Source organism: Trachurus japonicus, chromosome 14 (genome assembly GCF_045865225.1).
Source record: "Trachurus japonicus isolate A0001 chromosome 14, Traja_1.0".
In the NCBI taxonomy this organism is placed as follows: domain Eukaryota; kingdom Metazoa; phylum Chordata; class Actinopteri; order Carangiformes; family Carangidae; genus Trachurus; species Trachurus japonicus.
The window spans coordinates 15,055,005-15,082,857 of record NC_140920.1 but is presented as its reverse complement, the minus strand read 5'-3'; the positions used below and the strand labels follow the sequence as shown (position 1 = coordinate 15,082,857).

The following is a 27,853-nucleotide window of genomic DNA, read 5'->3' as shown; positions in this document are numbered from 1 at the left end:
CCCCCCAGAACCCACTGACTTGCTCCATTGTTCCCAGAGTTGTGTTTTCTTTGAAGTGTTAGAAACAAAAGTAACTTTGACTCTAGAAGTAATACACCATACTCATCATAGCAAGCAGTGAATATTAAAGGTTGTCATCATTCACAACTTACGGAATCATATAGAAATGACAGCAGGTGAACTATAAGCTGCCATGTGTTGTTTTGTAACCATGAGGTTAGTTTGTGTATGTATATTCAAGAGGGGTTCAATCAGTCTCACATGATATGAGAACATGAAAGAGACATTTCTCCTTATTTCTGTTGGATGTAAATTCAGAATAAAATGATTATAAGTGATGAAAACATTCAGTTCTATGATTAAATACATCTATAAAGGAAGGAAGAGGCACATTTGGTCGAGGCATTTTGGCATTTTGGCATTTTGGCATAACAATAATACTTGAACAATTCTGTAAACATTGTTTTGCAGTTGAGTCATGGCTCAAACCATTTGAAACAAATACAAAAAAGAAAAACAAAACTGGCAAGGAGCTGTGGCATTAAAACCCCTGATTCATTTCTTCTGCTTAAGAAAAACAGAAATAATCTCTTAAAGACTTAATGGGATTGAAAAGTGCAATTAAGAGACAATCACAAACATACACATCTTAACCCTGTTTGCTGAAATAAAAATAGATATAGGCTATTTGTTGTTTGGCAAGAGTTGTGGCAAAAAGTAAAAAGGATAAAATAAATGTTAAACATCATTAACTCTCCACCACATAAAATCCCTATTCTAATTGGATTAACTATCAAGCAGTAAAACATCAAATACAAATTCCCAACTGTTGCTCACGCAACATCTGCAAAATATTCTTCTAACTAACTTAGCTGGCAAGTGTGACAGAAGGTACAAAACCCATCATAAACAGCAATACTCATAAACATAACATATCCAGTTACCATGACATCAAAGAGCAGTTCATATAACGGTCAGCATTGGCAATAGAAAATGTAAACAGAAAAATGCAAACACAGTACAGTATATTAAAATACTCTAATACTGTTTGTAAATATTACGTTTGTTGGTGAATAACTTTCAGTCTAACAAGTTGAGTCTTCAGTAATGTGTTTTCAGTGGTTACCAACACTTTGAGGGACCCCGAAGAATGAGAGAGATGGAGTGCAACAATAGTATGTCTGTCTGACGGACGTGCAGCCGTCAGGCCTCCACCACTGTAAGAACTGAGTTTCTGGCGAACAAGGTGGTGAGCATAGAGTCCGGCTTCTTCTTTTGTCTAGATATCCTGCTAGAATGGAAGTACAGTCTGAGTTTAGTGAGTTTATCTTGTCAGTTCTATGCACATCTGGTTGTGTGTGCACTATGTGCTGTACTTACACTTTGATCACTGCCACCAAACACAGAGACAGCACCAGCGTGACAATGATGGCAATGGCGACATACACATAGACCGGTACCGTGTCCCACTCTGGTTTAGAAGTGACTTTCATTTCTAAAACAAACAAACACACACACACACATACCTATGAGTTATATTTTCATGTCTGTGAGGTTTATTTACAAATATATTAATCAAAATAAAAAATATTAACCATTAACCTCACAACAAATCAACCAAAATCTACATAAACATTAATAAATCAACATGAATAAAATGTCCAAATGAAGCAGAAGATCAATATTTAGGCTTGTTGTGTTAGCATTACACTACATCGCTTGGGATTAAAACAAAATACTGACTTGCAGAATTGACTTTAAGACTACACCCATGTCTCTGTTTTCTTGGCAATGTCTACAAATGTCGAGGATTTTACTCAGGCCAAGTACAAATACCTTCAATTCAGAGCCAAAACAACAGAAAATATGTCTGGAGGTCATAAAAAGTAAAAACCAGACTCTTACACCCTATCAGCCAAAATAAAAATTTCAAGGGGCCTATGTTTGAACCTTGAGGAACACCTTTACCAGCCAACTTCAGTAAAAGGAAGGAAAAGACTCACACCAGCAAGTTCAAAAGCATTTATTCTGAATAATAATGAGATACAGACAGCAATCCTTCATGTTTACCCAGTACAAATAAGACTTGGAATTTTAACAAGACATCTGGGTAGTAAAACACCGCCAAGAAGTCAACACTCAACCATTAAATATGAAAATAAAAAGTTAAAGATACTTAAGAAGAGTGCAGAGTATCGAGCTCAGCTTGGACTCAATCAAATATGCCTTGAGTCATTAAAATGTCCTTTTAACACAACATGTCACAACATGTCCCCGCGTTGTCCCCCGGTTCTTGTTGCAGCCAACTCCTTTTCTCCAGGTCAGTGCAGAGTAGACCACGGTAGGAAGACAGCTGGTTGTGCACTACTTTCGCGCACAAAGGCAGAATCGTTGGTGTCCTCCCTTAAATACCTTCAGTTTCTCTTAGTTCAGGTGGTTTTCCTGCACAATTGGAATTTAATGGGCAAAGACTACGTTTTGCCTGGAAGACTCTGAGGACGTTTGCTCTGAAGAAGACTTGCAACGTCGAAACGTCAGCAGCTGCACCTTATTAAAAAGCTTTAACTTGACCGTGTGCTCCGGCTTCCTTCCTCTAAATGTCTCTGAGGACTTATTCTGCTTCTTTTGGTAAATCTTTGAGTAATGTATTTCTTCTGTGCAAAATTTAATGCTGCATTCAATATCCAATAATAATGGCATGCAAATATGTCAATGCAAAGTGTAAAAATTCACAAACAAATGGAAAATGAATCTAATTACCACAATAAACGGATACAAAAAGCAAATGAGGTGTTTCCTTTGGTGTGTTTTCCCTTCTTATCATTTTAAAATTTTCACTGTTACATCACTTCACAGAATTCATTTTCCTTATTTTTCATTTTGTTTAAATAGTTTCCAGTAAAGTACAAAGCTTAAACAAAAGATGATCTTCCACTTCCACTCTGCAAACAACAGATGGGACCCAGGCGGCATCTGTGGGGAAAAAAACGGAGGACATATTAAAATATCAGCACTTAATTTTTATGTTTATTTGCTAATTTATTGTTCTGTAAAATCCCAAACTGTTATACTATTATTATTCTGAAACATGGAAGAAGGGAAATGCAGAAAAGGTTAATGTAAACTTATGTCTGTCCATGTATCTAAAAATCTGATTTACATTTACTTCTATACATACCGGTATATATACTGTATATATAATATCAATCAGAGTTGACATTAGAACAGGAAAATAGCAATGAATAATAATAAATCATAAAATGAATCTTACCTTGATGAGTTCCTCTGGGGCTTCCAGGGAATCCACAAAGTTAGGATGTCTCATGAAGACTTGAGGTGGCTTTAGTCAAAAAGTTGCTTAACATTATAATTTGTAATTTATTTACACAATGGAAAATACACTCTCATTCACATAAAAATCTCAATGAGACATGTCACAATTTTTTTTTTTTCTTTTTTGGGGGGGGGGGGGCATCGAAGTCTTTTAATATAGGGACTGAATAACAGTTCCCTTTGATAACTGCACACATGCAGTTTTATGAACTTCTTGATCCAGACACTTTGTAGCTCCCAGGGGATCATACTGTATTATTGTGAGAATAAGTAGGGACAGATCAATTAATGTAGATTGCAAACCAAGCTCCCACACTAGTAGAGCAAGCACACAGATTGGCGAACCCTTGTAGAAACATAAACATCTAAACAGAAACTAGCAGACACAGTGATGATGTAACAAAGTACTGTTTTAGAAGTAGCATTTCTTTTAATGATCTGACTTTTGGTACACATTGATCAATCAAGCATTTCAGACAGTCACACTAAAGTGTTATTGTCAAATGAGCTTTAAATGCAAAACACAACAGTGTTACATGTATGGCCTCTGCTCGAATGTGTTCACTTCAATCCACAAACTCGCAGTTTATTAATCCATTCTCAATGATTCTCCCCTAAAGACTAATTTTTCTTCCTAAAAAATGTTTCAGCCTAAACTCTCCATATGATATGAATGACATTAAAGTTAGGAAAAGGAAGGGCTCACAATCCCAAATTAACAACAGCAAAACTTTCAATTGGGCCTGATATCAAGAATTAACAACAATTGATCTAATGTGCAGACCGTGATGTTTCTAATTTTAACTGGAAAAAGTGATGAATCTATTCTTCTTTAATATGTTAATGACCAAAAACATCAGAACAAATCTATGTAGTAGTAGTTATTGGCAGTTATTTTAGCCAATACAATCCCTTAAACCTGGACTTTGTATCAGCTCATGAACCAATTTCATGCTAAAAAAAAAAGAGCATTTGGGGTTTTCTTTGTAATTAATGGTATTACACATTAACAAGAGATAGCCTACTGTTATTTTTAATGCAGTGCTGCAGTGAATTCAAACATCTTTACCTGGATGACAGCTCTGATGACTCCACTCGCTCCAAAAGCCTTTGTCTGCACAATACTTGTGCACTTTAGACCGAACCCTGAAGCAGTTTCTCTCAGAGTCATGGATGAGGGGCAGAGTCAGGCTTGTCTGCTCAGTTAAAATCTGCTTCTGTCAATGATAAAAAAAAAAAAGTTGAGAAATAATTTGAACAAAGCACGGCAAATTAACGAGTTGATGCTCAGTGCCCAAACTGTCTTAAGATGAATGAGTCAACAATTTTTCTCATAGCGGGAGTCACAAAAACATCTACCAATAAAAGCCATAACGCCGTAACTAAGCAGAAGCCAAGTCAGAGCTAGATCACAGAATTGAATTTCCATGTCAGGGACCGCAATGTTACCTCATGTCTATTGAATATGAAGAGTTTATGAATTATATGTTTATTATTATGACCAGTTGTATTTTCTCATGTATTTTTCTGTGCCCAAGTGACTTTTATACAAAATAGCAAAAATCACGTAAAAAACTGCATGAAATTATAAACTGTTTAGAGGCCCAACATTTAGGCTGCAAAAAAGACAAAAGACAAGAATCTGAATAGGTGTTGAAATGTAATTTGTCATATACTTTGAAAAAGTGGAGAAGTGTGGAAAATTGGATCCAGGTGATAGATAATTAGAGGGAATTAAGGAAATAGCTGCAAGCAGGTTTTCTAATGAGACTCCTCTCTCAACAAAAATTCTGGGAATGTTCCTGTGACTCAGAAAACACGACGAAGCTCAAGTTAAAAGATGTCCTTGTTCACAAAACTCTCACAGTAGTTCTGGCTCTGCAGAGTTTTCATCAATCTTGTATTAGAGTCCAGTCAAGACAAAGATGGAAAGGTGCACACCCTATAGGGATTTCTGATGGGATGGTTCTTAGTCATAGTGCCTTAAAGGGATAGTTCACCCAAAATTGAAATTTCACTCATTATCTACTCACCCTCATGTCGACTAAGGGCTGGGAGAAGTTTCAGAGCTATCCGTGGCTTCTCTGAGTTACAGGGGGTCTCGGTATAGCAGTGCATGTCCATATAACGGTTGCAAATGGATACCAACTGTCTTCGTAACAAAAAGACACACCAAAAAACATCCAAATACCTCCATGCTGCTCGTATGTAATGTCCGTCTTGTATTGAAGCTGTTGTATTGTATTGAAGCCCAGTTCGTCCAAATTTGATGAACCGGGAAGAGGAGCTTCGAGAAGCTTCCGCTACAAAACAAGCTTGAAATATAGACTTATTTAATTTTTTCGGGACAATTTTGCATTTCGGGGCTTCAATACAAGACGGACATTACATACGAGCAGCATGGAGGTATTTGGATGTTTTTTGGTGTGTCTTTTTGTTATAAGGACAGTTGGTATCCATTTGCAACCGTTATATGGACATACACTGCTACGCCGAGACCCCCTGTAACTCAGAGAAGCCACGGATAACTCTGAAACTTCTCCCAGCCCTTAGTCGACATGAGGGTGAGTAGATAATGAGTGAAATTTCAATTTTGGGTGAACTATCCCTTTAAGAGTGTGATCACATTTTTTTTTTTAAGTATTCATCAGGGAAATCTTACCAATGTACTCTTTCCACCGGGTCCCTCCTGACTGTGTTCCACCTCCCATTTGAGACAATGTCCAGGAACCTTCCCGGCTGGGCGCGCCCACTGTATTTCCAGCTTCCCATCTGGATGTGTTTGCAGATGTAGCTTGTCTGCGGTTCCAGGCTTCACTTTAATGAATATTGTAAGAAAGTAAAAGACTGTGACGGGAATCTGACCAAAGACCAGCAAATTTGTAGCAGAGCAAGTAAGGACAACAAATACAAAGTCTTCAACTGACAATGGATGTCCTCACTGAGCAGTCAGTGAGTATACATTAGCACCATACCGTGATTTTGGGTTTGCAGAGAGAAAAACACAGCTTCCAGGGCTCCTTCAGGTGAGGACCCATTTACACAGAAGTTGATATCAGTGAAATCAGGGAGAGTTTTCCCAGTGAAGTTGCAGCCACTCCTCGCTCCTCCTGAAATTATGTATTTCGGGCACTCCTCTGCTTTTTCCAGTTTTTTGTGCCTGGGGAAGAGTTGATGAAACACTGATTTTAGTAATCTAATCTATTCATCGACATAGGGGATTTTTGAGTGTTGAAAGTGTGTAAGTAAGATGTGATAGGACTAGAGGTGAGGCAATTCTGTAACGATAACTGTGTGATGAAATTTGATCTCAGGTTAGTTTTTGGACCCTAATATGTAGTGGCAACAAAAAGCAATGAAATATTACATGGTTACTTCAAATAGGAATGAATATTAAAAAAACTAATTCTGTGTAAAATTAAGGATGTGTCTTCTTTTAAGACTTGGCTCACATGAGTCATGAATCTGTTACATCTGGAGAAGATTAGATCTCATCCTGTTTGTCCTGGTTCTACGACCAAACATCTTCAGTAGTGCATGTGTGTATTTGCATACAAATGTGTATGTGTTACGTTTGTATATGTATGTTTTCATTATTGTTGATTGCAATGTTTGTAAAAAAAAAAAAAAAGTTGTTCACCAAAAAATGTATATATGTTTTCACTTCTCTTGGTAAATGTACTATACTGCAGACTTCCATTTTCTGGCTTGCAATTATTGTTATGTTAACTGATATTATTTTAAGAGCATGTAAAGAGCATTGTTTATTTTATTTTATCAATTTGTCTATTTTTACATTAATTCTATTTTATCTATAAGCATTATTTCATATTTATTTATATCATTGTCTCCTGGATCATTTTGTGTCTGTGTTTCTTGTCTATATAAATGAAAACAAATCAATTATGAATAAAATAGAATAGGAAATGTGTCATGGTAGTAGCCTTGCAGACAATTCATATACATATGACAGATATTAAAAGAAAAGATAAAAAGTCTCTGATCTGTAGCTGTCAATCTACAGTAACATGCTCATAATAACAACGTCAAAACTTTGTTGTACAGTAAGTGGGATCAGCATCTGCGTTCAGCATGTTAGTATGCTAGACAGACCCAATGGGAGTGTCATTAGTTTTGCTGTAGATGAAGATGACCAAACTTATTATTTGATTTTGAAGCATCACAGGCGAACTCATATAGATTGCAATTCTTTACTTTAAACCTAAATAACCCAAAAGTCAGGGGATCACAAATTGTAGGCTACTAGTCTTTGTTAGGTGTAGGACATACCAGAAGTATAGATGTTGCTGAGAGTTGGCTGGCATCCTCGGGCTTCTTTCCCACTTGCACTCCATGTTCTCCATGTTATTAAACACACAGGCAAATTTTTTGACCGCGGTACCAGCAACACCTGGAGGAAAAACAATTAGTCACATTCCAAAATGATCAGCATCACATTGATTCCTCCCTATGTTACACCTGTAATAAGCTGAATGGCTGACCTGTGCTGGGAGGTTTCTGGACCAGTTGAGTGCAGTTCGTACTCCTGATCATGGTGCCGTTGGTGCAGGGTCCACTCAGCAATGTGTACACTCTCACTGCTACTTCTTTCATCAGATCAAACTGGGCACTGTACGACAACTTGGCAGTCCTGATGGCCTGACAATCCAGAAACAAGAATCTGTTATTTAGTCTACAGTTTGTATTTACAGGATGTAAATACAAGAAGATGTTACAGGAACTAGACTTTCAATGAGAGATAATTGGGCCCAGTGTGTTAGCAATCAAAGTTGTTTAGTGTTTTTCAGCCCTGTTTGTATTTAAATTTAATGAGAACTTGTTCATTTCCTGCCGACAATGAGACAACATGGAATTTTCAGGATGTCACAATCGAGCGTTGATAGCTGTTGTATCATACTTTATCTTAACATCTCCTGTTTAAATTGGCAGCTTTAGTAGGAAATAGTCATAGTAGCTGAGATGTCATGACACAGCCACACACTGTCCATGTCATTCCCTCGGCATCCCTCATCACCATGGTCACAGTCAAAGCCATGACATCACATACCACAGTTCTTCTGCCAAAGTTGTAGTAGTAGTTAGGCCTACTAACTCTTGTATCATGTCATGTGTAGTCACTCCCTTCTGATGCTCCATCCCCTGCACACGCCTGTTCCCACTTAACTAATCACCCCTGTGTATATACACCTTATTGTTCCTTATTGTTCGTCTCACTCACTGCCAAAAAGATCTTCAATTGTTTATCTTCGCCGCTGTTCACCTGCCTGTTTGACTACTTTTATGGCTGCCACTCCTTTGCTCGGCACCGTTGCCCTTCTGGTTTCTTTGAGTGTTCCAGTGAAAACTCTTTACCTCTATTCACATCATCAAACATCATTGTTGTGCCTGTGCTTCTCGTGTTTCCCAGAAAAAGATGGTTATCATCATCGTCACAGATTCGCAGATATCAGCATCCCTTGCAAACGTGACTACATCTGTATTGTTACGGAGCCTTTTTATTGTAGCTTGCCTGGGCACTGCATGGGACGTATTGACAACAAAATAAAGTAGATGAAAGTTGACCTCTAAAAGTAGCTTGGAGGCTTTTTGGTGGAACTTCTGAGCCTGTTTAAATCAGGAAATTACTTTTCAAAGATGAAAACAAAAACAAACACACACATTTCATCCTGTCCATGTTATGATCTTGTGAGTTGCCTGTTTGCCACATGTGAGCAAAAGAAAGCTCCATCTGCATGTGCAGGTATAATCATTTTTCTTCATTACTGTCATCATTTGTCACATAGCCTACAGACTGTTATAGCCACATGAATATCATTTTTGGATAAATATTTTAAAAAGTAACATTTCCATGGGTTGAATCTATAGTTTAATTTATGCCTAGATCTTACACCAATAAGTCATAATTGTAAGCACTTACAGTCCAGCTGTTCTTGTATGTGTTGAAGTACTCCATCTGATACAGTTTTGGACACTCTGTCCTGTTGATCAGACTGGCTGGGGGGCTCCATGCAATTTCAAGATGTCCAAGATGTCCAGGGTCTAATATCACCAGGTCCACAGGAGGGTCCACTGCAAGTGACAAGGTTGTTTCTTAACTCAGGTTGAATATTAATAAATCCCAGCAGTCAGACTGGTGCTAGTACAGCACATGCCCAGGCTGGCTGGTAATTGCATTCGATTACAAAATAAATTACAGTAGGAGAAGTTAAAGTTTTTATTCTGATTTAGATTTACACCTCTGTTTTTGGAACAAATCCCGCATTTTTAACCCCCAGGCACTAAGTCGTACCTGAACTGGCAAACATCCTCCTGCAACACACTCAGACTCCGTGTTTCTAGGTTTAAGTTATTCCTATAAATAAGGTAGAGGGGTGAAAAAATTAAGAAAACAAATCTGCACCAACCTGCGAGTCCATTGCAATGTATGCTTCTCCTCCAGGTTAATAAGAGCAGCATCAGCGTGGCTCGATGAATCACCGCCGATTTATTTCCCATTAGTACAATTTGACAGGCTACAAGCTTCTAACCGCGACTGAAAAAACAAAGAGTGAGATGTAAAGATGATGTTGGCTCGGTTTAAATTCTACTGTGATAGCATCGGCTTGACGTGGTTATGACAAGTATAATAATGAAATCTTGAAGGTGTTTAAATACCATAAAATACTCTGGCGTTGACTCGTCTGTGTGGTGCGTCATGGGATCAAAAGCGCGGATTGTCAGTCGAGCGCAGCCTACTCACCTGAAGGGAAGAGGACCGTTTTGCCTTCTGCAGGTTCAGACAGAGTTTAGGAGACTGAGACACGGTGGGAGGACTGACCCCTTTGTACACCCACCCGCAGAAACCGGACACGTGGATCTCCCCCCCACCCCACCCTGCTTGGTTTCTAAGTAATCATTTCCATCTAAATATGAGGAACTGCAAGTATCAGAGTGGTTGAGGAAGTATGATAAAAGGATGGGGTGGAGGGCAATATTTCATTGCATTTGTCGTTTCATGTTGGCTCAGCTCAGGTCCTATCACCAGCTTTGCTGATGGTTCCAGCGAAATTCTCCTCACTGTTAGCTCCATGTTAGTCACTCACTTCCACGACACACTTGTCCAGTGGTGTGCGGGGTGGGGGGGTGGAGGGGGGCAGTCGCCCATCCTCATGACCCAATTGTTGAAAAAGACGTGCTAAAGTGGAGTACAAATGTGTGTTAACGTGCTCTCTTCAGTGGCAGTGTGCCATTTTTTTTTCTTTTCCCCCATGCCCTTGTCACTGCACTTGTCACAAATGTATTCGGTACATTTAACAAAAGAAAAAAAAACAAAAAACACCTAGTTTCTCAGGGGCAGAGAGATACAGATCTAAAGTTTTTTTTCTCCAGAAGAGGTCAATGAAACAAAGCTTTTCAGCTAGTGTGAGATATTACTGTAACTTTAATCAATTTTCAGAACTATTTGAATGATCAAATTATGCTATTCATAGGCTAAACTGAAGCACAAATTATCTGTAACTCCAAAGATTTGGTTTCATGCATGATTTAGTAAAATATAAAAATATAAAAGAAAAAAAATGTTCTTGTATGATTTGATATTTCTAACAGGTTGATGTTTAAATGACAGAAACAATCTGTGACTGAGACTTTGTCTTACACCAGAAAGCAACAAAAGCCAAATAACAAGTGTGGTCATGAATCTGCACACTGTGGACTCACCATAATCATGTTTTAAGGATTTTAAAATCTGTTTGGATAATCTTGTGGTTTGGAGTTCGGCTGTAACAGCCAGGTTAAATCAACCATGCAAAATCAGAGCATCTGATATAGACGAAAAGGTAATTATCATGTTACAACAGGCTCAGTGTGAGGATGAAAAAATCTGATTTCCATGGTGATATATAAAGTAGGCTACACTGTGGTGATGTTGAGAATAGATAGACATAAAAGTTAGTTGTACGTCAAATCCTAAACCAATAACAAACGCAATATGGATTTGGTTTAATAATATTAAAATACATTTTTAGGATATGGGTAAGTTGGGGTTCGAACAAAACTGATGCCCATAAGACTGAAAGATTGTGATTGGTTTAGATTGCCAACAAAAACAATGTGTTCTGTTTTTTACCCGATTGATTTGTCTACTTCAAAAACATACCTCACCAAATCCTTCTTTAAAGCTAGGTTGAATAATTCTTCCCTTTGTGCAGTTATAAATCTCATAAAAATAAATAAGGACCAGCTCCGTAAGTAGAGATCACAAAGAGGAGCTTGAACTTTATCTAATTTATTATGCAAGAACCCATTCAATTGCATTTTTGGTAGATGATACTGCTTTCTAGAGACAGATCAAAAGGCCTGGCATACTGGCATTTTTGCAAATCCTGTTACTCCTTAATGTGATGTCATGAAAGTGCATATTATGGTTATCAGAGAGGTACATTACACTCAGTCAGAGTCAGAGAACATCTTGAGAGGAAGGACATGGTTCAGGAGGGGAAGCTCTGACACCGGAAACATAAAGCATGTCCTCGGAAAAACATAGAGGTCCAAAGGATCAGGATGATGAGGTGTAGGGGTTGGGTGCGGGGCTGAAGAACAACATAGGCAGATTCTGACACACTGAGCAGAAAAAGCAGGTGGAGAGACAGAGGCTCGTTGTAAGGGAGGCGTGTGTGTGTGTGTGTGTGTGTGTGTGTGTGTGTGTGTGTGTGTGTGTGTGTGATAAAGAAAACCACAAAGACAGACAATAGAACACAGACTTTTTCAGGGCATTGTGCCAAAATCTGCCTCCTTTTCCAAGGAAGAACTTGCATGCGTGTGCTTGTGTGTTCACTGCTCACTGAGGAGAAACAAACTTCTCCAAACTTCATTAATACCACCTCACATTTGCTGAACCTATAAATACAAGTCTGGCCATGAAATGCCTTGAAAATATGATTGTATTGGATTCATTTTTCAGCCCTAACAGTTCCAGTAAATGCTTCTCATGTTGAAATGGCACTGAAAACTACAGAGGCATGCAGATGTGCTGATCTCATCATCAAATCAATTGCTAAACAATCAGAAACAATAGGCCAAAAAAATTGTGATTCTTCGATGACAAATAAAAAAAATAAAATAAAAAAAAACATGGTCGAAACAGATTGAATCACAAGATGCAGAGAGAAGCAGAAACAGAACAAAGAGGTTTCACTGGAACATATAAAACAAATCTGGTGGAGAGACTGGTACAGACTGGTACTGGTACAGATATCCTGTGACAGTGCAAAAACAGTTCCCAAATGATTTTGGATAGACTTGATAATCATCATCCTTTCTGCCTTACTACACTCAGTAAATTCCCTAAATTACCTAAAAATTCTGAAGAAACCAGTTCCATGTTAGTCACCATTTACAGTATTATCTACTTGACAGTTCCCACAGTAAAACTGTGTAAAGTGAGATAATCGACTCGATAAATTTGTTACAGTCTGTGATGCATTTAATAACAACAAGATGGATCCAGCTGCAAAGAATTTGACTTTATTCTATATTGACCACGTTCTTTTTTTAAGAAAACCCTGGAATTTATACAGATGATATGTACAGGATTCATTCAGTATTCTTGCATGCATTTGACTTGTTTTTAAAATACAAAAAGCTTGTATACATGAGTTTTAAATGTTCTCGGCAGTGTAGTATTCAGTTTCACTCTTCTTTGGATGAGATGAGAGGTGTGAAATCATAACAAGCAAAATTCCGTGGCACATGAATCAGTCACAGGCACGGAAGCAGTTAGCGATCGCTCACGTACACATCGCAAAACATAGATCAGCACCAATATCTGTAGGGATTTGCCAGTTTGACTCCATGCTGCAGATATTGCTGAATTAATTGTTTGTTGCAAGTGTGCTGTAAAGGGAGTGTCATGTAACAGCAGGACCAAAAACACTCTGTACATTGGCTTCACTCTGAGATCACTCATAAAACACCCTCTGGCAAAACCCTCGAGTTTTTCCAAATCTGTACAAAAGAACAGAAACAAGAATGGGACAGAACTGTTCTTGAATTGAAAACACAATGACAACACAAAAGACAGTCGGCGACATCTTTTGATCACAGATGTTCTACATGCTGACACATGCTCCAAGCAGAGACACATGTGAAAAGGTTCACAGCTGTTCCAAGTCAGTCTTAAAAACGACACCCACACGCTCATCTGTGTGGTCTCCACATCCAGACTATTAAAAGTGACCCTGAAGAAATCCCTTTCTTCTCACTTGCAGTATTTTGTATATTAAAAGGCCAACGTTTCGGGTGTTTAACCTTCTTCGGGGCGTCAAGCAGAGGGACTGAGAGCCTGTCTCTTTTGTAGGCTGGTAGGCCTGTGTGTGGGATGAGCTGCAATATTTGTCCATATAATGGTTGTGAATGGTGCTCACTTTTCTTCGTCCAAAAAGACACACCAAAAAACATCCAAATACCTCCATACTGCTCGTCTGTAACGTCCCTCTTGTATTGAAGCCCCGACATGAGAAATTGTACCTTATGTTGCTTCCTGTGTCAGTGCAAATCATGCGAGATTTGCACTGACACAGGAAGAGCAGTGAACTGAGACACTGGGAGCTTCCGCTACAAATAAGCTTAAAACATAGACTTATTTAATTTTTTTCGGAACAATTTCTCATGTCGGGGCTTCAATACAAGAGGGACATTACAGACGACCAGTATGGAGGTATTTGGATGTTTTTTGGTGTGTCTTTTTGGACGAAGAAAAGTGAGCACCATTCAAAACCATTATATGGACAAATACTGCTGCACGGACCCCCCCGTAACTCAGAGAAGGCACGGAGGACTCTGAAAATTCTCTATCTACTCACCCTCATGTCGACTAAGGGCTCTGAAACTTCTCCCAGCCCTTGGTCGACATGAGGGTGAGTAGATAATGAGTTAAATTTGAATTTTGGGTGAACTATCCCTTTAAGTTCAGGAAGTAGTGGGGCTCGGCATAAAGCCTATTGGATGCCGTGAAGAAGGTTAAACAACCTTTGAAAGGTAAGTGGAAAAAACTAGCTTGTCCTTTTGGAAAATACCACCTTAAGTTCAGGCAAAGTTTATCTGAGTGTTGACAAGTGAGAGTTGGTAGCAGCCACAACTCAGTGATCACAAACAGAGATAACAGAAAATAATGTGAATACCCAGCCGTATGTTAGCTTTGGCTGAACTTCAGAGCCAATTGTTGCCACTATGTACCCATAGCCAGTATAAACCGGAGGAATGATAACCGCTACTACTGTAGAGTGTGTTTGCATATGTACAAGTATGTCACTGCTGTTTTAATGTAACTAAATTGTGGCATAGAAACACACACAGTCTGTGAGATGTAAAATGTTGGTTGTAAATCGATGCACAAACACAAGCTTTACCCGGGTAAGTGTGCTCATGTGTCTTTGCATGTGGGCGTGCGCGTAACTGTCTGTGACTATCAAACTTTAGGAGGTGAATCAACAGGTGTCTGCCTGCAAACTGTTGTCATGGTAACGCTTCCCCAGCAGCTGCTACTGAATTTTTGTTTTGTTAAATTTGTTTAGTCTAAAAGGTGGATTACAGGACAGTGTGACGCACAGCACTGTTAGCAGGTGAAACATGAGTAAGGCAAAGGTTTGATTGACATACATACAAAAACAAACAATCACAACAACAGGGAACACAGCCGGTGTTTTCTCCTCAGCTAACAGACTGACTCATGTCACCATGTAAGTTAATAGGGTACACAACTTGACAGGCAATGGAAGAAAGACACGCACATCATGTTTATGTGTTGGCACGCACAGACATTCGCACTTTTGCTGCATTGAACTTATTTTTTAAAAGGTGTCCAACAAAGACATTTCTCATTAATTAAAATCCCAGCCTGCATGTACCAGCTTGTGCGAGAATTAATTAACTTTGAAGGCAATCAGTCAAATTTGAAATTGAAAATGGAAACAGAGCCAGAGTCAACAATTAAATACATCTGCATCTGTTGCCAGTTGCCATGGATGTGAAAAACAAATAAGAAAATTGTTTAGGAAAAAAAACTGATGTGAGTCATATTAACAACATCTACCGGTCTATAAATGCCAGCTTTTTCACAGTCAATATAATGTTCGGTAAAGTAAAACACTGGTTCACGTTGCTCAACTTCTTTTCTTCTCTTCATCAGGTATTAAGCCTGCTACTTTTTCTATGAGTAGTTAAATCACCTTAATTCAACATGACTCACCACAACAACACAGCAATCATGTCTGTGTTCTCATCAGGTATGTCTTTCTTTCTTTCTTTCTTTCTTTCTTTCTTTCTTTCTTTCTTTCTTTCTTTCTTTCTTTCTTTCTTTCTTTCTTTCTTTCTTTCTTTCTTTCTTTCATGTCTTAACTCACTCACAATCCAATGAAAGCTTGGACTTGTTTCTTTCCAGCCTTTCAATCATCATAATCCAAAATGTAAATTATCTCGTCTTGAAAACCGAAGACAGGAATGCTTATGGCAGTAAATAACTTTTTTTTTCTTTTCTTTTCTTTTTCGGCAGTTCATCACAAAAGCAGAGATAGGTTATGCATCATTTGAAGTGGTTTATGTTTCAAATTGATAGTGTTTCATAATAGATGAACATTTCACATGGAGATAAATTATTGTGTTTATAAGATGCCATCAAGATGCACTCCACTGATACACATGATGCATTTTATAGCATCATTAGATATTGTGTATAAGATGCTTGTTTGATACGATGACCTGTATGCAGCATCAGACACACTCAGGGATGAGGCTATTTCTGAGTAACTGCATGCAGCCCAAGATATATACGTAGCTCTGACATGTGATTGCTGTGCTTTTTTTTTTTTTTTACAGCTGAGTCTGAACATCTGGAAGCCCTGTGTTAATCTCTGTTCTTCTAATTGGTTCTTTGGAATAAGATGGCACAAAGTCAGGTAATACAACCCATTCAGAGGAAGCAGAGGTTCTCATGAACAGTATTAACAGCAGGATGTTGGACAATGGCTCATACAAGTTACAGCAGAGCAGCTGCTAATGTGTAATAAATAATACATCATGGATTAATAACTGAGAAAAATACAGCTTTACTTTAATAAACTAATGACATAATTGAAACCACCCCAACTTTAAGGCACAACATGTCATCTTTTTAGATGTTACAAGGCTGTTGAACATGATGACACAAGAAAGCTTTTGTTTCCTCACTAGACAGTTGTACTACCTGTGCCATAGTTGTATAATTAATATTTAACTGTCAATTTAATGTGTTATCAACAAAATCTCAATCTCAATCTCAGTCATTAAACCTTCAGCTGCTCTTCACATTTTCCAAATTCAGTAGCCTGTGTAGCCATGTGAAAAATGGATTATGACTGACACACAGATACACACACCCTGTTAAATTGTGTGAGAAAGCAAACTCAGGTGCCAACGAGACTGACATTTGCCCTGAAATCTATCAATAAATAAGGAGCCCATGACAAGTTGATTTAAAATATGAAAGGCAACGTAAACTGGATTTGATTAAATAAAAAGGTTGTTTGAAGAATAAGTCCACAAATCCATTAAGTTACATGCTGTAACACTGACACAGGTGTATTGATAAATGATGTGAAAATATTTGTTTTATGTTTAACCTTTTGTCCACACTAAGCCATTCTCACAGACACAGGAGTTACTTAATCTGAAAACCAACACACAGGGAAAAAAAAAAGAGAACTAGTTGTTTAGCCACACCTGAACAGTTAGTCCGGGTCAAGACACACAATGCAACAACATATAAATATAAAACAAGTCAATAAATACATAAATAATTTGATTTCCCTGAAATAATGAACTGTATCAGAAACCACATACGTACAGCAGGGGGGCCTGGCAGTTTGCAGGAGCGATAACCATCACTCAGACCCCTCCACTCACAACACATACAATATAAACAGGTTTCATCTGAGGATATGCAAAGTAATAAAACCCGAGCTGCTCTGTGTATAACGTGGCAAACCCATGCTCTGCTCCAGACTTAGACTGCATGACAAGCAATAGTTGGCAATGACTGGGAAGAAAGTATAAAACCTTTAGAAAAGTTGGAACACAGTTTGTTTTTCATGTGCCCGTGCACTGGAAAAACGCTACAAAACAGGAGTGTAATGTCCTCACAGTGGCCAACTTTCACAGCTCCTGGTGCATGCAAGAATGAGTTGAGAACGATTTTCAACTTACCTGTACAGCAGTTTCAAGATGTCAAAACCACACCTGTGTTTGGCAACGGGCAGAATTTACTACTGCAGTATGACCAACCACATCTGTAATTAGTTTCTTCTCAGAGGAATGGTGATTCCTCAAATAACACAATGGCAACCAGATCAATACCACTCATGGGAAGTTATGCGAAAGATTACAAAACAGAACAGTAATAAAAAAAAAAACAGAACAGTAATAAATTAAAAAAATAAATTCCCATGGTAAAAATAAGTTGCACAAAAAGAAAAGAAAGAATAACTCAAGAGTTGAAGAACCGCTTGAGGTCAGTCTGTGGTTTGGGGTTCAGAGGCCGGCGTGCAGCTTAGGTCTCTTTAGTGAAAGAGTGGGTTACATGTCTGTCATCTCCTCACCGCCGATGTGCTCAACACCTGCATGGAAAGGTTGTCGACACTGGCACTTGCAGGCTCAATAATCACTGAGCATGTTGAGAGGGATGCAGGTCTTCCTATGGACCCTTTGTCTCGTCTTATCTTGTCTGTATCTCCCCAGTGAGTCCAAACTGTGCAGCTCAGAAAACACACTGTCACATTTCAAGTCCACACACACATACGGGTTGTCCCCGGTAACTAGAACAGGATACTAATGAAAATGTGATGGACAGGAAGTGGGAAGTGGAAGCTGACATCATATGGGGAGACAGAGGTGTCTCAGCCTCCTGTCTCCTCTCTCAGTCAGGCAGAAGCAGACTCCCAAAAAACCCCCGCCCACTAGGTCCTCACCCCGAGGGGAGGGAGGGGGGTCGGGGCTCTCTGGTCCCTGGCGAAATGGTGCAGGTTTTGGGCTGGGGACAGGGTTTGGCTGGATGACGGTAAGTTGGACGCGACATTCAGGCTCGTGTCAAACAGCTGACAGTTGCGTGGGCTTCAGAGGAGGCAGGTCCAGCAGAGCCTGGACCGTCACACCCACCTTGACCAGGCCGCGCTCTTCTAGGATGTGATGGGGAAGACACAGCTTGTCCTGAGTTAGAGAGAGAGACGTCAAATTTCTGCTACCGTTTGGGGCAGACAATAAAGATTCTATCTATCTATCTATCTTTAGTCAGAAGGTCGACACAGGTGGTTGGTACACCCACATTTTCTCACTCACTTCTAATTATCATCAACCGACTGCACAGTTTTTGTTTCATGTGGTTTTCGTTTTGAGATACTAATTTCCTAGAACCTGTGTATGATCTTTATCTCATATTCAATGAAAACATTCCTAATCCTTGATTGGTGACAGGTTATTGTTACTTGAGTGCAGAAATGTCAGTGACGGCTCACTCGATATTTATATCTAAACTATGGAGCAAAAAGAAGTAATAATTTCATCTTACACAAAACTGAAGCCCCAGTTGTAAAACAATCACTGTTCAATAAGGATAACAAAAAAAAGATGACATCATCTCATCTTAACTGGTCATCTTCTGATGCATCAATTCAAGACACGTCAAAAAAACCTGGTTGCTACATTCAGATTTTTAAAGGGATAGTTCACCCAAAATTCAAATTTCACTCACCCTCATGTCGACTAAGGGCTGGGAGAAGTTTCAGAGCCATCTGTGCCTTCTCGGAGTTACAGGGGGGCTCCGTGCAGCAGTGCATGTCCATATGACGGTTGCAAACGGGGCTCACTTTTCTTCGTCCAAAAAGACACAATCTCACGCGATTTGCACTGACACAGGCAGAGCAGTGAACTGAGACACTGGGAGCTTCCGCTACAAACAAGCTTAAAATATAGACTTCATTTCATAGCTTCAATACAAGAGGGACATTACAGACGAGCACTATGGAGGTATTTGGATGTTTTTTGGTGTGTCTTTTTGGACAAAGAAAAGTGAGCTCTGTTCGCAACCGTCATGGACAAATACTGCTGCGCGGAGCCCCGCTGTAACTCAGAGAAGGCACAGATGACTCTGAAACTTCTCCCAGCCCTTAGTCGACATGACGGTGAGTAGATAATGAGTGAAATTTGAATTTTGGGTGAACTATCCCTTTAAGTATCAGAGGAGACTATTCATCATGTAGGCAAATGAAGCTAAGCAAACAAACCTGAACAATGAAAAAAGTTTTAATAATAATGATATTATTTTATTTCATTCTTTCTGTCAGTCAAGAAAGAGAAGGTTCAGTCGCAGGAAATGTGTTTGTGCAAAAACTGTATTTATTATTTTTATTTACTTATTTATCTCTATTTTATCTACTTTGACTTTTACCTTCTCTTTTAGAGGTCTTCCACATGCAATACATCTTTGTTTGTCTGTGTTGTGTGCTACTGATGTAACAACATAATTTCCTGCAAAGGGTGAATAAAGTATATTTTATCTTTATCTTATCTATTGGAGAAACTTTCCATAAGTGAGGAAAGTTGGCTATGTCAAGATGTAAACCAGCCCAGTGAGTGTGCATGACTTAACATGTGGGGAAACCAAGTCCTTACATGAGGATTTATGAACCAATGGTTGATTACAAAAGAGCAGAAAGCAATAAAACCTAACAGTTTTGACAGTTTGTAATCCATGACTGGCAATGATAATTGATGATGATTTTTTAATTACCTGTGGGACACCCATCTTCTTACAGGCATCCAAGAAGTTCTCCACATTCCTACGACATTTAGCCATGCTAAGCTTTGGCTGGGGGCCAGAAGATCAGTCATGTTAGCAATTAAACGCGGAACAGACACCAGACATGGAGCTAAAAGGTCATGTAGGTGGCAATACATGTATCGACATATACTGTGGTTAAAGGGCAATGAGTAATTTAACCCTCTTGATATTTATACTTGTGCTTACCACTGCAGGCGACGGCACATGGATGCTGGCAACAGACCGAGGACAAATGTGATTGGCTAAATGGCAAAGGACGACTCCATCCATTAGAGCAGCACCAACATCGTCTGGGAGCAGCACCTTCAGTCTGGACTCAATGTTCTGCAAACACATAAACAATGATCTCATTATATCACTACACTGAAAATGTCAATTTAATTTATTAAACAAGATTTATTTCTGTACAAGAAGCCAACCATCTGATGCAGCTTGCAGGCAAGATTGTTAATATGATGCTTAAAAGAGAATTTATGGTCTATTCAGATACCCAGTATTTGTACTCCAACACCCTGTCAATACGGGAATCATGACATTATCAATAACAGGTTTAGAATTTGAAAATATCATAACTTTAGTCTTGTCTGCATGTAAAAGAAGCTTGGCATTGAGTAAAGCAGTTTGAAAGTTGTTAAATGAAGCCTGCAGTATGTCAGTGGCTAATTGTACAGAATCAGCAATACAATAGATAATAGTATCATCAGCATAAAAGTGGTAATAACAGTCAATGCTTTAAGTGGGAAAAAAATATGTGCCGGTACTCCCCTTTTCAGCTGTTGGCTGGTAAATTAGGCGGTGGGCGGTCGATACCAGCACATCATTAAGTGATAGGCTACTGTATATTCAAATATGATGCTGATTTTAAAGGGACAACGAGGAGTTGTCTAAATTTATGAACCTCCGCGCACACCGTGAAATTCTTTGACCGGCGCAAGACAGACTCATGTTTTCATTCATCAAGAATTAAAGTCAGAGGTTCGAAGACGATCACATACCGTCGTAGGTCCGACCATAAACGGCGATTCGGCGGCGTTATTCTCATGACTCGCCACAAAACTGAAAGTAAAGAAACGCTGGTCGGCTCGACCAGCATTTCCGCCACCACTAATAATAACAAAATAACGATAGAGACAAAACGATATATTTATCGAAAATGGGCCCATTAACAAGTGTGGGCAGCGTAGATTCATCCACATTAACGTGAGACTTTTTTATAACCAAATAGAAACTCCTCGTTGTCCCTTTAAAAAATGTTCAAGTGAATAATCTATGAAGATAAATGAATCAGTGTTTGTTATTTGAAGTTTAGCCACTTCATAAAAGTGTCTCTATCAATAAATTATTGCCAACATGAGTTTATTAATAATAAGTTTATTTGAAAACAGGGACAGTGCACATTAATAACATCACTGTAAATGCACCAGAATTAGCCAAGAGGCTATTTTTCATCTGTAGTCCCCAGACGGATGTTAAAAAGTCACCCTAAAAACAGAATATGAATACTATGATTAAAATTACAAAGTTATTAGCCAAGGCAATCTACAAACATGCACAGCAATTAACAACTTGACAAAAGAACATACAACATTACATAAGAACATAATAACATCAATCAGAAAACATAATTCAATACATCCCCAACACATGCAGCAAAGACACATGACCCAAGACACATCACACCACAGCATGCAAAGCAGAAGCACAAACTGCATGCATACACAGTAAAAACGAGACCACAAAAAGACATGCATGCTGACACAGGCAGACAGACAACAACAAGATGGCTACAGGTTCAGCACAGACGGACCGGAGAGAGGAAGGAAGGTGTAAAAGAACTAGTGCTGACAGAGCTGAGCACCAGTTAACCATCTCTTCAAATGAGCTCTGAATAAGTAAGTATTCAGGTCTCTAATAGTAGCTGGGATGGAATTCCACTCTAGTGCAGCTCTAACAGAGAATGCAGACTGACTAAACGAACTTTTCCTAAATGGAATAATACAGTCTCCTCTTGCTGCACCTCTTGTGAACCCATATGCAGTTGTTCTTATGTTGACGAACTGTCTGAGCGGAGGCGTGGTGGAACCATATATAATCTTGTGCATAAGACAGGCATTTACATATTTAATCAAATTGTCCCAACTCAACAGATTATATTTTCTTAATATTGGACAATGATGAGAATGTGATGATTTCTTGTCAAGGATTTTAACTGTTCGTTTATACAAAGATTCTATTGGTTTTAGAGAAGTGTTACTAGCCTGCGACCAGGTAGTTAAACAGTAGATGATATGGGAAAAAACCATGGAATGCATATGTACATCTTAGCCGCCTCTGTTGACATATAATCTCGAATGAACCTAAAGTTTGAGAGATTGAATTTGACCCGGCTACAGACCTTTTTCACCTGAGCCTTAAAATAAAGTTTAGAGTCAACCAAAACACCAAGATACTTGTATTCAGATACGACCTGTAGCCTCTCCCCTGAAACAAAGATATCCGGCTTGACACTAGGACTGTTCTTCTTAGTAAAAAACATACATACTGTTTTAGACACATTCAGCTGCAAACAGCATTGCTTTAACCATGCTGTTACATGAGTCATGGAGTTTGTGAGTTTATCAGCAACCTGTGTCATGCTGCTACCATGTACATGAATTACCATGTCATCGGCATACATTTGGATGTTGGTGTCAGGACATACATATGGTAAGTCATTGATATATAATGTAAATAGCAAAGGGCCCAATATGGATCCTTGTGGGACTCCTGTGGACAGACGAAGGGCAGCTGATTTATGATTCTGTACCTGAACAGACTGAGATCGAGTTGACAAATATGATTCTATCAGAAATTAAAACTAGCTAATTTTGACATGAGAATTATATGATTAACAGTATCAAATGCCTTCTTGAAGTCAAGGAACACAGCTCCAACAACACCACCTTTATCCAACAGAGATTTGATTTTTTTTCTATTAAAAAACAGTTGGCAGTTGAACAGTTAGCTCTGAAGCCGAATTGCATTGGGTGCAGAGTAAAGGAGCTATTGTTTAGATGGCAGGTGATTTGTTCAGCTACTACTTTCTCTGCAACCTTTGACACTGTAGGTAGAATACTGATAGGTCTGTAATTGCAGGTTGAAACAGGATCTCCACATTTAAATATTGGGACAACAACAGCTGACTTCCAAACACTCAGAAACAATCCCTGAGAAATCGAGAGGTTATTAATTTTGGTGATAGGCTTAGTCAGTGTTGTACTGAGCTCTTTGAGCATAACTGCATCCATACCAAATATATCTTTTGCTCTAGATGGATTCAGAGATCAAATCATTCTGGCAACCTCTGATTCAGTGACATTTCTTATGCTGAAAGCAGGTTCCATTGTATTAACTGGACAAACATTAGTGTACTCAGGTGAAAAACACTGTGCAATAGTGGCCACAGAATCAATAAAGTGGTGGTTAAAAGCTTCCGCTACTAACTAACTAAACTAATATTCACTGCTACTGTAACTGTTTCTACAGTAGGAACAGCAACGTTTACAACAGTTAAGTCACAATAAACTCAATATCTGGAAACAAATTAAAATGTTCACTAAAATCAAGCTGAATGAGCGATTCCTCCTGATGCTGCTGTGATTCACTACATTCAGGTAGCCTAATGTTAGACAGGGGTTTGGGGCTGGTTTGTCTCAGCTATAGGTGTGTATTTGTGGCCACAGACAGTCATTAGCTTGTTCTGAACAAGCTGACTGCAACAGATTCACAATGTTTCTCAATAAGAGCTTTCATTTTACTGAGCTTTTGTTAACGAGTAGTGTTAGCCAAACAAGCATTTTGGGAAATATGACTCAGTAGTAGATTACTTGTTGATAGGCTACCACTGGGAAGTCATGTATGGCTTTGTAACTCACAAAGGTTTTAGTCGCTCCACATTCACGTCTCATCTGCAGCACATGGAGTTATACTATGACGAGGCAGCGGCATGTACTCTGTTATGTGCATGTGAGAGAGACATGGATGTATGGAGAGAGCACGCAGTGCGGGGCAGCCTCACCCCTCAGTGAGAGACAGAGAGGAACAGCAGAGAACAGAGGAGCTGCAACAAAACAGTTGCGTTCAATGGCAACATCACTATTATCGGTCAGAGAGAAATACAACAGGGCAGAGTACGTCCCGACTCTCGGTTCGCCCCGGTACGCCGTAAAAAGTCACGGTAAGCTGGGGGTTAAAATCTAGAAGTGCCGGTACTCCGTAGCGGTGCGTACCAGCGCACTTAAAGCACTGATAACAGTTATACAATGCAAACGTAAGATCATTTATGTACAAACTGAAGAGGATTGGTCCCAAAATTTATCCCTGAGGTACCCCTTTAAAAATTGGTAGTGAGTTAGATTTAACATTCCCTGCCTTTACACACTGGTGTCTCCCATCAAGATAGCTTTGGAAGAATTTACAGGCTGTATTATCCGTACCAATACAAAGTAAAGCTGTGATTGACTGTATCAAAAGCCTTAGAAAGGTCGACAAAAATGTGGTTGATTTATTTGTTTTTACTGAATTATTCACAGTACTTAAGTTACGTCTCCTCTCTGTCTCCTCCACAAACCAGGAAACAGACTCAAGCACAACTGAGACTTTGTATCTAGAAGAAGCTATGAGCACAAATGCAAGAGCCCAGTGAGACAGAAAGTGAACGTGGTTGTGAGATGCTGCTGAGCCCAGGAGATTATCCAGGCCTGCACTGCACTGTATACGTGAATCATATTTTGGCATGTTTACAAAATAATGTCACTAGAGTAAATACAGAGAGGAAAGTTATTTACCTGATCATATAAACGGTGACCGATAATAATCCTGTTTAATATTATGTTTTTCATTTTCCATGGAGTTTTGCTCTTTGAAATAAAAGTGAGGTGCTTCCAATACAACTGGAGGATGTGTGTTTCTGAGTCACAGGTCTGGTATTTACTACCTGGTGTTCCCTTAGACTAGAGATACAAATCACCCCAGGGGCAGATTAACTGTATTATTATTGTATGAAGTGCTACTTAATACGATCTGATTTGGGGATTTAAAATTCTGCTACAGGTGGAATATTAGTTAAAGCAGAAGTAAGTGGTCCGGTCGTTTTCGCTAATGCTGCGTTCCAGGCAGGCTTTTGAAATCGTAAATTACAGCTTCAAGTCACAACTTACGACTTTGTAGCGTTCCAGGCAACCCACTCGTGTTTTTCCGACCTGTTTTACCGGTGAAAGTCACTATAACGGCCACTCGTAACTTCCGACTGGTGAACTCGTACCAGATCGAACTGGTACCACTTCACGGTCGGAAAAATACGAGTTTCCTTGAACGCACCATAACAGTCCTCGTCCCTACGTCGCCACATTCACGGCGTCCCTTGGCTGCACACACAGCCCTGCATGCCGTTCTCTCTCCTCATTGGATAAAAACTGTAGGATACGATAAATGTTTTCTCTTCGGCTCAGAGCAGAGCAGAGTGACTGACAGACCCGTGTTTCAGACCAAACACTCTATGTAAGTGATTGCTGTCGGAAGATATAACTATTTAAGACTTATATTAACACAAATATATCACTTACTTCTGCTTTAAATTGAAGATACTATTGAACTAATGGCCCAACACTGTCAAAGTAAAAACAACTAGTGGTTCAGTTAATGTGGTAGATTTCTGATGATTCTTTAAACTTTAAAACCCTGAGTAGTTTAATAATTTTGCACCAGTTCAACAAGGTCCACTTGTCCTCCCCTCGGAGCCTCCTAACGACACACCCCTTCCTGCACAGCAGAGCAACAAGTCTGCCAGCAGAAACAAAACATGGCGCCAGCTTTGAATGCGGAGTAACAAAGTCGGATTCACACAAGTCACAACTTCCACAATAAAAACCAAAGATGACCTGTTCAACATAAACTCTGCTGTATCAGCATCGCTACTCAGGCTCATATCTTGGCGGAGCTTTCTCTCCATCGGTCAAATGATGACCCGATGTTTACTTTCGTTTTGTTGCATCTCCCCTTCCTCTCTGTCTTTTTGAACTCCACAACGTTGTTTTCGACCTTAAAATAATGTTTCTATACTCACTGAAGTGGTAGAAAAATGGATAATAGGATGAATGGTGCCGCCGCTGCAGCCTGAACGGGGTCGCGCCGGTGAAACTGCTGCACACTGTGGCCCCGCTGAGCTCCAGAGCCAGAGTCTCCCTGTTCCTCTCACCCACACACCAGCACCCTGTGCTGGGCCGTGCAGCCAACCAGCCTCCCTTGAGCTCTGGAGCTTTGCTCGGCACCGGACACCGCCGCCGGTAGCAGACAGGGCAACAGCACCAGTACTGTACCAGTAATGGCGGCGGCAGCGACAACTGGCGGACCGCATTGGTCTTATTGGTCAATTTCTCTGCAGGCCTGCAGCCGCTAGAGAGAATGGATTTTCTTTGTTCCTTTTGCTCTTCTCATTGTGTAGGTCGTACTATAGGGCCATAACCACCATCTAAATGACGTCAATAATATTGATCAATCTTTCAAATCGTAAACTATAGCTTTAACTGAGTGGAATGACTCTAAGCAGCAGCCATGATAAGAGTGGAGTTTTCTGAATGATAAGGAGAGAAGCTAAGGTGAGATGTGGTTCACAGCCCCTTTTCTCAAAGGTTATGACCCAATGTTCACACTCAATATGTCACACTGGACTGAAACTGCTGTAGGTAACAGAGTGAATGAAAAGCTATGAGCTACACAATATTCTTTACTGAAGCCACTAGGCAAGGGTTTCAATGAACTACTAAAGAAGGGAACTAAAATGAAATACATTCTCCCTAAGCCCAAACAAAACTAGGACACATTTTTTCATCAATGTGGACAAACATTATTTGACTGTTCATACCCAAAACAAAGGGCTGCAAATTAGCACCACTGCTACTAAAATATAATATATAACACTATATGAAAATATAAGTCATGGGATTTTCATATTTGTCACTACAGTTTAAAGTAATGCAGCTCTGGATTCAAGTCCTGGCCACCTGCCCAGGATGTGCACTGTTTCTCACCCAAGTTCTCACCCACTGGATGGATTTTGTTTTGTTACCTATTATCTGGAAGTATAATTGTCTTTTATGGATGTGTCTTAACATGTTTTGGCACCTAGAGGTTATGGTCGAATGAGTTGATCTTGATTTATCTGTTTGTGTTGCAATGATCCATTCGTTGGAATTACGGTAAAGGTGGAAGACATAATACATTCTCACCTCAGGCCTGAGTAGACATAACTATTGTTGTTCCGCACAATGAATTCACAGCAGTCACGGATCTTTTTATATGATTTTGTAAAAACTTCTTTTGAAGTCAGTTGTCTGCTATGTGGCTCTGTTTGTGTGCACCATAAAATATGTTCTTGTTTTCTCCACAAAGCTGATGAACTGATTGGCCTTGCCTCATGATGTTTTTCTAAACGTGAAACTCTGGTCTGCACATTCTGATTCTTCGCCTGCTTTTGTCAAATGTCATCGACAAGTTCCTGTTCTGAGTATTTTGCTGGGGCATGAAGTGAATGTACCCTCTGCCCAGCTGTAACAATGGTTTTCTTGAGACTGAAAGTTCATTCTTGAACAGTGAACTGTTTCCAAGGTCAAGAAT

General features: G+C 39.4%; 2 protein-coding genes across 5 annotated transcripts in view; both read right to left on the bottom strand.

The window, feature by feature from the left end:
* Window positions 1-854: 854 nt before the first annotated feature.
* il13ra2 (interleukin 13 receptor, alpha 2) lies at window positions 855-9,939 on the bottom strand. Of its 3 annotated transcripts, none has more exons than XM_085796826.1 (9): window positions 9,759-9,939; window positions 9,272-9,423; window positions 7,836-7,992; window positions 7,624-7,744; window positions 6,309-6,493; window positions 5,996-6,150; window positions 4,403-4,550; window positions 1,381-1,495; window positions 855-1,291 (listed from the first exon to the last, which is right to left on the bottom strand). In XM_085796826.1, exons 1-9 carry the CDS (start codon window positions 9,847-9,849, stop codon window positions 1,204-1,206), a joined length of 1,212 nt encoding a protein of 403 aa, XP_085652952.1. In that variant the 5' UTR covers window positions 9,850-9,939; the 3' UTR covers window positions 855-1,203. The 3 variants fall into 3 exon arrangements, with proteins under 3 accessions (XP_085652952.1, XP_085652950.1, XP_085652951.1); XM_085796824.1 differs by lacking the exons at window positions 855-1,291; window positions 1,381-1,495 and adding exons at window positions 2,279-2,973; window positions 3,272-3,340; XM_085796825.1 differs by lacking the exons at window positions 855-1,291; window positions 1,381-1,495 and adding exons at window positions 2,279-2,973; window positions 3,272-3,340 and having other exon boundaries at window positions 4,403-4,547; window positions 9,759-9,862.
* A 6,348-nt stretch (window positions 9,940-16,287) lies between these two features.
* The window catches only part of lrch2 (leucine-rich repeats and calponin homology (CH) domain containing 2), a 39,832-nt gene continuing 28,266 nt past the window's right edge, over window positions 16,288-27,853 (bottom strand). The window contains exons 18-20 of one of the 2 annotated variants that reach the window (XM_085797905.1): window positions 20,387-20,524; window positions 20,150-20,227; window positions 16,288-18,570 (exon numbers count right to left, since the gene is read on the bottom strand). In XM_085797905.1, the coding sequence (XP_085654031.1) occupies window positions 18,451-18,570; window positions 20,150-20,227; window positions 20,387-20,524 (336 nt within the window). In that variant the 3' untranslated portion in view covers window positions 16,288-18,450. The remainder of the gene's footprint in view (window positions 18,571-20,149; window positions 20,228-20,386; window positions 20,525-27,853) is intronic. The other variant, XM_085797904.1, reaches the window with a different exon arrangement.

What these genes read in the sequence shown, in the direction of transcription:
- il13ra2 (XM_085796826.1), bottom strand. Translation starts at nt 9,849, where the DNA reads ATGGGAAATAAATCGGCGGTGATTCATCGAGCCACGCTGATGCTGCTC. An exon ending in CCAGAAACCTCCCAGCACAG is followed by an intron (nt 7,745 to 7,835) that starts GTCAGCCATTCA and finishes TTTTTCCTCCAG; the next exon opens with GTGTTGCTGGTACCGCGGTC. An exon ending in CAGCAACATCTATACTTCTG is followed by an intron (nt 6,494 to 7,623) that starts GTATGTCCTACA and finishes ACTCTTCCCCAG; the next exon opens with GCACAAAAAACTGGAAAAAG.